This window comes from Gavia stellata, chromosome 13 (assembly GCF_030936135.1).
Source record: "Gavia stellata isolate bGavSte3 chromosome 13, bGavSte3.hap2, whole genome shotgun sequence".
Taxonomy (NCBI): Eukaryota; Metazoa; Chordata; class Aves; order Gaviiformes; family Gaviidae; genus Gavia; species Gavia stellata.
This window is the reverse complement of record NC_082606.1, coordinates 24,780,914-24,793,280: the sequence shown is the minus strand read 5'-3', so window position 1 is coordinate 24,793,280 and position 12,367 is coordinate 24,780,914. Positions and strand designations below refer to the sequence as shown.

General features: G+C 50.8%; 1 protein-coding gene across 1 annotated transcript; it reads left to right on the top strand.

Moving 5' to 3' along the window:
• Window positions 1-1,845: 1,845 nt before the first annotated feature.
• Window positions 1,846-10,284, top strand: PDIA3 (protein disulfide isomerase family A member 3). Its single transcript, XM_059823904.1, has 13 exons — window positions 1,846-2,015; window positions 2,136-2,214; window positions 3,222-3,339; window positions 3,779-3,886; window positions 4,816-4,945; window positions 5,424-5,540; window positions 6,014-6,139; window positions 6,700-6,882; window positions 7,425-7,533; window positions 8,174-8,302; window positions 9,032-9,111; window positions 9,631-9,688; window positions 9,965-10,284. Exons 1-13 carry the CDS (start codon window positions 1,846-1,848, stop codon window positions 10,082-10,084), a joined length of 1,527 nt encoding a protein of 508 aa, XP_059679887.1. The 3' UTR covers window positions 10,085-10,284.
• The last annotated feature ends 2,083 nt before the right edge of the window (window positions 10,285-12,367 follow it).

Here is a 12,367-nt window from a genome sequence, read left to right as displayed (position 1 = left end):
GCTCCCCCAGCTCCTGCTTTGCAGCCCCACTGGAAACGTGGTGGCAGGGCTGTAGTGCGCATCTCCAACGGGACGTGTCCCGGGGTCTGGGTGTGGGAGTGCAATGATGCTTTTGTGAGGGGAAAGAAGGCAGCACGAGCAGTTACGAAGAAGCAGTCTTCCCTCCATAGCCAGTGCTGGTTTGTTACCTGTGGGAGCTGCTCTTGCATCTGTTTCCATTTCTGTAACCAGCTGGGTCGTGCTGCACATCCTTTCCCACCCACTGCCGGCACCCCATCAGCTCCAGTGTCACTGCTGTGCATCCTTGCAGTGCCATGTACTCAGCACCACTGTCCCCTTATTTCCTGTCCTTTGTTCCTAGATCACCCTCTACATTTCTCAGGCCACCATGCGCTCATCAATTATTTCCTCCTTGATTCTTCTTTTCTTCACCTTCCTAAACTTTTGCTAGTCTGGTCTGCTTTTGGATCCTTTAGTAGCAATTTCTGTAAGGCAGAAAAAAACCCAGGTGATTATTTTGTTTCTGTAACAGGGAAGACCATTTTTTTTCAGCCCTACAGTTTGAAGTACCGTCTCTAGAGTCTTTTGCCATTCCTGGGGATGTTTGAGGAATGGTAATTCCTCCTGTGCTTTTGGAGAAAGCATGTGGTAGCATGGATTTGGAACTGCTGTATGGTGAGCATCCCCACAAACAAGATCGTCAACAGTGGATAGATTTATGTGGCTCTTAAGTTGTATTCCTTGTACGGGAACAGCACAGGACTGTGATGCTACCAGGGCATGGTGGCAGTGACGTGGAAGCAGGGTGTGCCCACTCAGAGCCGGCCGGTGATGCCGAGCACTTCAGCAGGTACTCTGTAACAGCGAAGAGGGTATTCCTGACGGTGGAGCCAAGCAGCGGAACTTGCAAATGCAGACCGATGCGATTAAGTGGGGAAGACCCGACTGTGTGTTTGGCTAGGAGCACACAAGCGCTGGAAGCCAGGGGAACGCTGGTCTCCACTGCAACGCAGGAGCGGTGCTCCTGCGGGAGGCTGCGGGGTGGCGTACGCGGGCGTGCGGGCGGAGCAGCGGCACGTCCTGCGGCCCTCGCCAGCAGACGTGCTGGGTGCTGCCCCGCTGGACACCGGCCTGCGTGGTGCTCTGGGCTGAAACAGCAGCCTCAAGATCACGGGCTTGCGTTACTTGCAGCCTAGCGGCGTGCTCTACGCGCGCGATGGCCGCGGCAGGCTTTTAACAACCACGTGGCGACTGAAGGAACGAAGCCCTTGGAGACTGACAACCACTTCGACAGCGGGCAGCTCCCAGGGAGGCTGCGTCTCCAGCCACAGCACCCAGGCCCGGCAGGGACAGGCCCCGCACTCGGCGGGACAGAGCCAGCCGCCGCGGCGGGACCCGGGGCTGGACGCTGGGACGGGGCCGGGCGGCGGGAGGGAGCCCAGGACTCTGCCGTGGCTCGGGGCCGAGCCCTGAGCGGGGCCGCCCCAGGAGCGGTCAGCGCCCGGAGCAGGGCCCGACCGCGGCCCGGCGGAGCCCGAGGAGTCCAGTCCCGCCGGCGCCCGGCGCTCCCCCGGCTCCCCGCGCCCCGCTGCGGCCCGGCCGGCGCCGAGACCCAGCGGCTGGCCAAGGGGGAGGCGGGGCCGCCGCATCTGGCCCCGCCCACTCTCGTCGGCAGCCCATTGGCCGCGGCTGGCGCGACGCGGCGTGACGCGCGGCACGGCGCCCAACGGAGAGCTGCCACACGGCAGATCCGGCTGGGGAGGCGGGACTTCCGGCCTGCGGCCCCCGGCGCCTGTTCAGCCGCCGCCGCCGCCGAGGAGGGAGCCCTGCGCCGCCCCGCACGCCATGTCTGCGCCCCGGCCCCGGCCGCGGCCGCTGCCCGCCGCGCTGCTGCTGCTCCCGCTCCTCGCCCTCGCCGCCCGCGCCTCCGACGTGGTGGAGCTCAGCGATGCCGACTTCGAGAGCGGCCTGGCCGAGCGCCCGGGGCTGGTGCTTGTGGAGTTCTTCGCGCCCTGGTGAGGGGCCGCCTGGGGCGGGCGGGAGCGGCGGAGTGGGGCCCTGCGGGGCGCGGGGGGGGCGGGGAAGGGGCAGGGGCAGGGGCGCTCCAGGCCGGCCTAACCCTCCCGTCCTCCCAGGTGCGGGCACTGCAAGCGGCTGGCGCCGGAGTACGAGTCGGCAGCGACCAGGCTGAAGGGGATCGTGCCCCTCGTGAAGGTGAGGACTTGCTGCACCGGCTCTTCCCGGGGGCGGTGCTGTCCCGGGGGTGGCTTAGGGATAGACTTTGGTCAAATGAAAGCTTTGCTCTTGCAGTCCGCTAACAGCACGTGCCGGTGTGCACATCACGCCCTTTCCAGGGTCTTTAGTGCTCTGATGGGCTTCATCTCTTTGAAGATTTAGACGCCAGGGAACAATCTGGAAGCTGAACCCCGGAGGGCTGCTGCCACTCAGATGGTGTGCAGAGCATAAAATGGGTGTGTACGAGTGCATAAAAGAGGGCTCGCTGGAACTGGGAGGAAGAAGCCGCCTTTGAGCTGTGTAATTTAGTCCAAGAACTAGCATAGTACTGTACTTCATGGTGTTGTCACTTAACTTATAAAGTAGGTGTGATTGTTCAAGAGCTTTTTCTTCCACCAGAAAACTTGTATAGTTTTCTCAAATCAGGGTCTTTGTCTTCCTTCATGGGAAGTGGCATGGACTCTTGACACCATGGCCTCCTTGTCAGTTGAGATCAGTCTGTTTTCTTCAGGCGTTATAGGAACTTTAGGACTGATGAGTTGCTGAGAACAGTTGATTCCTGTTAAGCCTGTCATTGATTACAAGAATCTATCCTCTCTAGTACTTTTTTGTCTGTAGTCTGGGCAAACTCGCAACTACTTAATCTTTCCTGTATTTCCTCAGGTATTTTTCTGGGCCTGTCATTACACCCATGCCACCTCCTTCCCCAGCATTGACTCTCCAGTAATAGGGGCTGCATAATGGATCCCCCTCCAGCCACTTGGTTGGGTGTGTTAGGCCTGGCTTTTGATCTTGCACGTGTGGGTTTTGTAGATGCTTTGCGGATCCTTACACTTTTTTTGAAAGGAATCCAGCCTTGGTTAAAGACAGCTGAGAGCTTTCAGACCCTCTAGACTTTATATGATAGTGTGGGCAGCGGCAAAGCCGCTTTCTTTTGTGCGTACATGTGACTAGGTCATTGAGTAGCAATGTTTCTCCTCCTTTAGGTTGACTGTACAGCAAACTCAAACACCTGTAATAAGTATGGAGTCAGTGGATATCCCACCTTAAAGATTTTTCGAGATGGAGAAGAGGCAGGAACCTATGATGGGCCCAGGACAGCAGGTAAGAGCTCATCGGCAAGCATCTGGCTTGCCAAAATGGTGCTGGAAGGCAGGCCCACGTATAATAGACTTGTATCAGGGACGTTACCTGTGTTGAGGGATACAAAGAAGGTTCCCACCTACGCACACCCCCACCTTGCCCTTTCCAGAACTCTTTGTGCTGGCAGAGTCCTGGGTGTTTATTATCCCTTAAAACTCTCCTTTAAAGGTGAAGGTTTCCACATTATCTTTAACTCCTAGTACCCTTGATGGGCAGTATCTGGAAAATGCTAGAAGGTTCCTGTGTGAAGGTGATGATGGCACTCGTTCAATTCACATCATATTTATTGTATGGGAGAGGTGTATGGATTCTGCAGAAACAAATTTTGTTTTAGGAAGCTTGAAAAATGTCTTGTAGAACTTTGTATTGATCCCTTTAATCATTTGACTTTTCTTTTAAGATGGAATTGTCAGTCATCTCAAGAAACAGGCGGGACCTGCTTCAGTGGCTCTCAATTCTGTGGCTGATTTTGAGAAATTCATTGGTGATAAAGATGCTTCTGTAGTGGGTGAGTAGATTCGGTGCAGCACTGAAATGAGTGGACACTCGGCTCTGGGAGATGTCTTGGGGAATATACTGTGAAAGGATAAGAGGCAGTATCACAAGCTGTTGCAAGAGAAATTCCAGGTGGACGTGAGCAAAGTTGTTTTTCATAATGAGAATGAAAAAGCACTGGAACTTGTGCCCAGAGGGATTTCGAAACATTCAGATTTTCAAAACTCAGTTGGACAAAGCTCTGAGCAACCTGATCTGACTTTGAAGCTCGTCCTGCTTTGAGCAGGAGGTTGGACTCAGTGACCTCTGGGGATTCCTTCCAACCTTTTTTTTTTTCTTTTTTAATTTTCCCCCCTGTGATTCTTTGACTGTCTGTCAGGCCTCCTGGCCCTGTAGTGTATTTTTTTTAAAGCCTGTTGCTCCTTTGGCTGGCTGACAACAGGTAGCTTTGAATTGTTAGAAAGTACATTCAGGGGCTATCTCATGACACTGGTAGACTGTCAACATTGTATGATTTGATCATGGTTTACGAGTGGTAATAGCAGCTTTTCTTTGTGCAGATCAGGTGCCATCTTAGAAGTGTGACTGGATGAGGGTGGATCAGCATTCCCAAACTTACTTTTATTAAGTACCATTGGCAGGTGTTATCACTAGTAGTGTCACATGGTTACAAATGGATATCTTAGTGCTCAGAGGACAACTGCCTTTTAGCTGAATGACTAAGCTGGGCAGACTCTTGAGTAACGTTCTGCTGGTGGAAGGGAGGGAATATAGAAAGGTTCCAATAAAAATGGGAGAGAAGCTGTCAAAGATGAAGGCCTAAACATGCATTGGAGGACTTGATTCAGAAATGATCTTTCAGTGCATTGTAGAGATAAATGAGGGCTGCACGATGACTGCTGCTGAGTCGATTTGGGGTCACCATCTGTCTTTCTGCTGCAGGCTTCTTTGGAGATGCATCTGGTGATGCTTACTCAGAATTCATGAAAGCCGCCAACAACCTAAGAGATAACTACCGTTTTGCACACACCAGTGAGGACCAATTGGTGCAGAAGTATGAGGAAGATGGAGAGTAAGTTGTTTAACACAAGGATTTCTTGTTATTGAGACATCTGGAACAAATTAATGGATTCCAGTTGTTAACTGTATTCACTTTTTGAACATAGCTTAAGGTCTTGTTTCTTCCCCAACTGCCAGTGACGTATCTTTTTTTATCTCTTTGGAATTGAGATAGAAAGGTACAAATGGTCGCAGGCTCTGGAGGGTTAGTGTCTGCCTCCGGGTGGGAAGTATCTCACCGGAGGTGTTTTGTTTCCCCATTGCTTGTTATGGTGTGGGGTTTTTTGTTTCTCATTGTGGCCTGTCTGAATAATGGAGAAGGGTCTGACAGGTAGATCTAATGCAATAGTGCCATGAAGAAAGTAGACAGTCTTGTTGAAGCTATGAACAGGGGGCTCGTCACTGGAGATTGGGTTCTTACCTTATCTAGCTGCCGTCCTTGGAAACCCAGGGATACTTTAAATTAGTTCACGATACCTGCTTCCTCTCAGGGGTATAGTCTTATTCCGTCCTTCACGTCTGACGAACAAGTTTGAGGACAGCTCCATCAAGTACACAGAAGACAAAATCACCAGTGTAAAGATCAAGAAATTCATCCAGGAGAACATGTGAGTGATTCCTCAGCAGAGAACGTGATAGACTGGCCCCAGTTGCATTCAGCCCTGTCGGAACTTGTTTTCTCTAACTGGCATTGCTGCCACTTCCTGCTTTGTGTCCGAAAGAGCTGTCTTGCCCACACTGTCTCCTCTGGGGACCACCTTCTTTCTGGAAATCCTGGCACGGCTGTTGGCATTTACTCTCAATATTCTAACAACCATGCTTCTGTCTAAAAACTGAACTTCCTGAGAAATATGCCAGCTTTGGCCTTATTTAAGTCATAAATAGCCACTGACGTTTGGCTAGAGATGGAGGTTTGACTTACAGTAACGTGGTATGTGAATGGGCAAAGTGTTTCTTCCTTAGGTCTGTCATTTAACATTCTTGGGTGGGAAACAAGAGTGTGCTGCATCAAGCCCATTCCTGGGAGGTGATGGGTTCTGGGCAGTGAAACTGAAGCTGCTAACATCTGTCTCATTGATAGCTTTGGCATCTGTCCACACATGACTGAAGACAACAAAGACTTGATCCAGGGGAAGGACTTGTTGGTGGCATACTACGATGTGGACTATGAGAAGAACGCGAAGGGCTCCAACTACTGGCGCAACAGGTACGCAGCGGTGGGGGGTTAATTGGCTTCTCTTGCTTGTTGCCTGCATGGGTGCTGTTCCATAGCTCAGCTTACAAAGCTTCTCCTATTGTTCATATGTGAATTCTGCTCCCCCAGAAAGCTTCTAGCTGAGTTTCTAATTGGAACTATTGGGGTGACTGCTGCCTGTAGAGCCCAAAGCATGCAATATGTGTCTCCTTTGAAACCCCACCTGCTTGCTTTTGGATCCCTAGTCCTTAGATCTTAATCACAAACGTCCTTACTGGTGTCGTGTGGGATTCTATCCTTTGTATTCCCCAGTGCCTGAGACCCTGGTGGTCATGCTGACGGGTGGAGGGTGAAAGCACACAACATTTGCACAGGCGTTGTTCACAGTAGATGCAAGCTTACTCTTCTGCTTCTCAACACCATTTCTATAGGACTTGCCTATGCAGAAAAGACCGTGCCATTGAATTCCTTGTCCATTGTGCACTTGAACTTGAAGGGTGTTACATCATGTGGAAGATAATGTTCCAAGGAATCACACTTTGTGTTTTGTGTTTGGGTTTTTTTCCCCTCAGAGTTATGATGATTGCAAAGAAGTTCTTAGATGCTGGCCACAAACTGTCTTTTGCTGTTGCTAGTCGGAAAACCTTTGGCCATGAGCTTTCAGAGTTTGGTCTAGACAGCAGCGTGGGTGAGGCTCCAGTTGTTGCCATCAGAACCGCAAAAGGAGATAAATACGTCATGCAGGAAGAATTCTCGTAAGTTTTTGAACTTAGCAGTGTTGCCTCTCGCTTGATGGACTTTGGTCTGGTGGTCTGTGACCAGATCATACTTCCTTAGCTTGGAGGAAACGGGAAAGTTGGATGTTTGACCTGGGAGAAATGATTGCTGGGTCAAAATGGCTCCTACTCATGTGTTTTCCTGCCCTCTACAGAGCTTGCAGCCCCTCCTGTTATGCAAACGTAGCGAGTTTAATTCACGATATTTAAGTGTCTGGTTAGGAACTAAGATGCATTAAAGGGCAGAGGAAATAGTTGTACCTTTCTTCTTGAGAAAAGAACCTTCAGGGTGTTGGAAGGCCTAAAACTTAGGATGGAGTGTGCATCCAGCTTCTTGTCAAAACTCTTGAGGGCATCTTTGCACTTGTTCTGGGGTCTTCTAAGCCAGCCCCCGACTGGTGCTCTGGGAGATGCAGGTGGCATCTGTTCTGTGGGTGGAAGGAGCTTAAATCAGCCTTGAAAGTTTTCCTCTCTCATCCTGTATGTGTGATGATGGCTGTAAAACATCACTTCACTTTCAGCCGTGATGGAAAGGCTCTGGAGAGATTCCTGCAAGATTACTTCGATGGAAACTTGAAAAAGTATCTGAAATCGGAGCCTGTCCCTGAAAGCAATGATGGCCCTGTGAAGGTGAGTGTTTTATCAAGCGTAGCAGCAGCTCCTACCAGTGGATGAAAGACACTGTTCAGCAGCAGCTTCTAGTCGTATGCCAGTATCCCATGCTGCGAGTGCTGTGTGTGGCATCTTGAGGAGCCTCTGCTGTGATAGATGGAAGATTTCACTCCTTTGTTGTGTTGCTGTTTTCTGAGCCAAGAGAGAAATGCAGCTTGCGGTTTTGATTCTGTTTTGTTCTCAGCATAGTAACTGCTCCTTGAGCACACTAGTGATGTGCTGTGCTCTACAAGTGCAGGATCATCCAGGTTTACAGGGATTATGCAAAGGCCTGCTCTCTTGGCTTGTGCTCCCTTGTGGCATGGCTGAGGTTAAAAAGAAATTATTTTGTTGTCCTCCTGTGAGGATACCAGATGCAAACCTCACTTGTAGGTAGTGCTGGTACCTTATGACAGGTTTCTACCTGCAAGTTGAGGTTATAGCTTGATAAAGAGTTGTGTATTTGATCATTTTGCTGCTTGCTGTGTTGGTGCAGCGTGACTCTTACTGCTTGTTGTGGGAAGGCCAGGCTTTCTTGGGTAGAGTGCATGGGGCATGTCATGTTACAGCCTCACCCTTGACTGAGAAAAAACTAACTGGTATGATCAAACATTATCAGGTGGTGGTTGCTGAGAACTTTGATGAAATCGTTAATGCAGAAGACAAAGATGTCCTGATAGAGTTTTATGCACCCTGGTGTGGCCATTGCAAGAATCTGGAGCCCAAATACAAAGAATTGGGTGAGAAGGTAGGTCTGGGACTCTGTTGCAAATGCAAACTAGAATTTTGCAGCACTCAGCAATCCTGCAGGTTCTGTCTGTCCAGCCTTTATGGTAATAGGGCATAATTGTGCCTTCCTAAGGACTATGAGTTTTGGCATCTGCTGTGAATGCAGAAGTATGTCAGCAGGATCTGGAGCATGGTAGCAACCACACTAGTTAGTCGGTTTAGCCTGCTCCCTTTTGCTGTGGCAGATAAATATTCCCTGATTCAGTGACTGGCTTCAACTGGCAAAGTTCCTTTTTGTGTCTCTTCCCTCTGCATGATTATAGTCTCCCATCTGGTGAAGGATAATACTGCCCTGCACATTTTCATGAGTGGAGTAAATAAATCTGTTCTCCCAGATCTGACCAGCCTTTTGCTATTTGGCCCTCAGGCACCCCTCCTTCCTCAGCAATGCGTGTCCTCACAGCTCACTTTCTAGGGTTGAAGGTAAACAGTTGCTCTGGGGTAAGCATTCTCCAGAAGTTATGCCAGACCAGTCCAGCAGGTACCACTGAGAGATGTGTGCTGCGTGCAGCTAACTGAGGAGGGACTCTGTTCCCTGTGTCCCTGTTGAGGCAGAAGAAACTTACTCACCTTTTAGCATACTGTGTGCACTGTCCTCTTGACATCACTAGCTTAGATTATGTTGATCGATGAGTTCCTGGTGTTAACTACTATGTATTGGTTATTAATAAGCTTTTTCTACCAACAGCTCAGTAAAGACCCCAATATCGTCATTGCCAAAATGGATGCTACAGCCAATGATGTGCCTTCTCCATATGAAGTCAGAGGGTAGGTCTTACTGTTGTTACACCACTGTGTCAGTGGATGAGTTCAGGCTTCTGTCTCTGACCAGCAACCACAACAAAAGAGCTGAAAGAGTCTCCCGGGGAGGATGGGCAGGGGCAATTGGCATGCGATTGCTAGGCATTTGCCTGGAGTGAAGAAATCAAGAGTGAAAACAAAGGATGTTCATCTGCCTTGCTTCTTTGGGATCCTGGGGTCCTGGCTATGCCTGGAGGCCTGTCCTGCTGAACTCTGCTTTTGAATCTGCTGTGATTCTGTTCTTAGCAGTGTAAAAACAGCGCTGGGCTCGCTTTTCTGAAAACAGTTAGGTAGCAAACTTGGATGTAGTTGAGCTCAGCCAGCTCTTTGGATGTGGCCAGGCTTTTGGAGGCCACACCTGCTGGGAGCTGTTACTGAGTTAAACCATGGGAATGCAGGGTGCGAGCCCCTTCGGTGAGGGCTAGCCTGCTGTTCTGAAAGAAAAAGAAGCATGTTAGGAGCTCAAATGTCTTTTCTCTCCCCCAGCTTCCCCACCATCTATTTTGCTCCCGCTGGCAAGAAGCAGAGTCCAAAGAAGTATGAGGTGAGTCTTGCTGCTTTGTAAAGAAGTGAAGTAGCATCCAGGTGTCCAAATAATGCCAAGCCTCTCAGGAATTGCAGGTGGCACGCTGTCCCGTTACCCTGGGAATGCACCGGTGGTACATGCTGGGAGTGTTCCGCTGCATGCTGCAGACCCACGGGGGAGAGCTCTGCTTGCAGTCACTTTGGTCTCCTGCCGGGCACCTGAACCTCCCCCTCCAGCAAAGGGAAGGTCCACAGGGAGTGCAGGCACTGCCTTACTGTCTTGTGCTTTCTGCAGGGTGGCAGGGAAGTGAGTGACTTCATTAGCTACTTGAAGCGGGAGGCAACCAACACTCCTGTGCTGCAGGAGGAAGATAAAACCAAGAAGTCCAAGAAGAAGGTGAAGGAGGATTTGTAAAGTACCCACTCTCCATCTTGTCAGGATGAGCTCTGTGTGAATTGGGGAAGCACTGGGCAGACTGGGGCCAGTTCTGGGTTGTGGAGAGCCAGTGACCATGTGGGCTGCGGGGACCCAGCTGCTGTATCTAGTTCTGTTTAATTTCCTGCCGTCTCTTAGCTGCACTGTTGTGGGGCTCCCCAGACTGGTTTGTTTTGTGGTTTGGGAGGGGGTGGGGGGGTAGGGTTATTTTCTAATTTTTTTTGTACATTTGGAGAAGTGAAACAATAAAATGACCCCCTTAAAACCAAGCGTCTCTGTCCTATGGAGACCTGTGAAACCTAACACCAGCATCCTGCTCTTCCATGGGCAGCAACTTCCTGCTGTGAGTCATTTCCTTCAGCGAGCCTTTAGAAGTCTGTTTCTAGATCCTAAGCTTAGCCTTTAGCCTGTACTCCTTCTTCCTCAGCTAATGAGGGTCCTTCCAGACCGTAGTAGCAGCAACTGTCCCAATGTGCTGTGCTTCAGGTGCTACATTTGTGCAGATTTGGGGCTCGGGGACTCTGTTCACAAATGCTTTTGCTGTCTGCATGCTGCCTTGGTGAGTTTAGGGGTATGTAGTACTGAATATGACTTCAATCTAGACAAGTGCAAGCATACAGAGCAGTCTGGCATAGGGCTTGCTCAGCAGCATACAAGCAGCAGCAATAAATTAGCTTTTAAGGTGGTGTAGAAGCAGACAAGTGTAGGGGAGGAGCGCTACTAATTACATACTCTACCCAAACACAGGTAGGGCCAGTGCTGAGGGAGTTTCTCACTACCAGTAGGCTTGTCTGTGGCTTGTGTGTGGTTAGGACAGTTGAGACCCGTTAATTGTAAGATCATTACTTCTCTTGGTAGAAAGCAGGCTGGTAGCTGTGGCTTTCTCTTGAGGGAAAGGAATAGAATCCTGTGCTGCAGGTGGATGGTGTAGGCTGTGACCGACCGTCTCAAGGTACAGGCAGTCCTACCTTCCTTTGGCCCACAGTGTGCTGAGGGGGAGGGTCAGGACTGAGGCAGTGGTGAATAGAGATGCGCTGTTGCCCTGGCTCTCTGAATTTCTCAGGCTGCATGTGAGCTGAAGTGAGGAACAGCAGACTCTTAAGGCACTGCTGTGTTGCAGCAGTTACCATGGTAAGAGACAGTGCTTGCTTTCTCCGTGGATTCATCCCCCGCAACTCCAAAGACTGTGTAGCAATTATTTATTGCTGCTGGAATTCTCCAGGTACAGTAGATCATACAACGCTTAGCACATGGTTCTCTGTCTACAGCAGCTATGCCGTGTCAGTTCTGAAATACAATAATTTCTTCCCCAGCTACATTGGAATCTTAAACCACATCTACCGTCTGTACTCTGCTGCTGGCTAGCAGGTGCTGTGTCTCCCAGAACAGACATCAATGCATGTTTTGGTGGGGCGGGGGGGAGGTACGTGTGTGACGTTGAGTGGTCCTTGCACCTCAAGCTGGCAGGACCCCTGCAGCTGGCTGCAGACTTCAGATGCTAGCGCAAGGAACAAGGGAATACAACAGGCCCTACTTCTGGCTGCTGAGGACTACCTTCTGTAAAACCAAACTGGAGCGCTGCTTCCCTAATGGACAGGGTACTACCCCGCATCGGGCAAGGGAGAGCGAGGGGAAGCTTTTCTGATCCTCGCTTTGCTCCCTCCTCTGTGACTTCAGACCTGGTGGCAGCTGGGCACAAGGCACGAGTTAAGTTCTTCAGTGGGTTTGGCCCTCTCTCGGTAAGCATTGGTGCTGGTGCCCGGACCGGTAAGCACAGGCTTGGTTGAAGCGGTGAAACTTTCTGGCAAGAGGAACAAAGGATGTGAGAAATGGCATTGTGCGGGGGAGTGCTGGTGGCTGCCCAGGTACGCCTTGCTGTCTGCTGCAATTAAAGTGAAGCTAATGAGGCTTCATCTGGGGAGAAAGAGACATCTGAGGAAGGATTCCTAGGTTCACTGAGCAAACATGATTGACGCAGGCCTTGCTTTCAGCAAGAGACCTGTGTGGAAAGCTGGCCCAACCCTGTGAGAGGGCAGCCACCACCCAAAGGTTTAAGTAACACATCTACCAGGGTTGGCTTAGGCCTCAGCAAAGGGTCTCCGAGCGCCCGGCTCTGCCTTCCCTCTGCAGCTAAGGCGGCCTGCTCTCCAGCTGGCCCCAGGGAACGCAGGGCAGCAGGCAGCTGGAGCAGCTTGCTTGCCTGGCAGCTGTCCTGTGCAGCAGCCACAGCTGGGCTGTGGGGCACTGGGGGAGGCACTGACA

Bases quoted from the DNA above. Each gene is read 5' to 3' on its own strand.
- PDIA3 (XM_059823904.1), top strand. From the start codon at position 1,846: ATGTCTGCGCCCCGGCCCCGGCCGCGGCCGCTGCCCGCCGCGCTGCTG. The intron at 2,016-2,135 runs GTGAGGGGCCGC...CCGTCCTCCCAG, and splicing joins GTGGAGTTCTTCGCGCCCTG to GTGCGGGCACTGCAAGCGGC. The intron at 8,303-9,031 runs GTAGGTCTGGGA...TTCTACCAACAG, and splicing joins ACAAAGAATTGGGTGAGAAG to CTCAGTAAAGACCCCAATAT.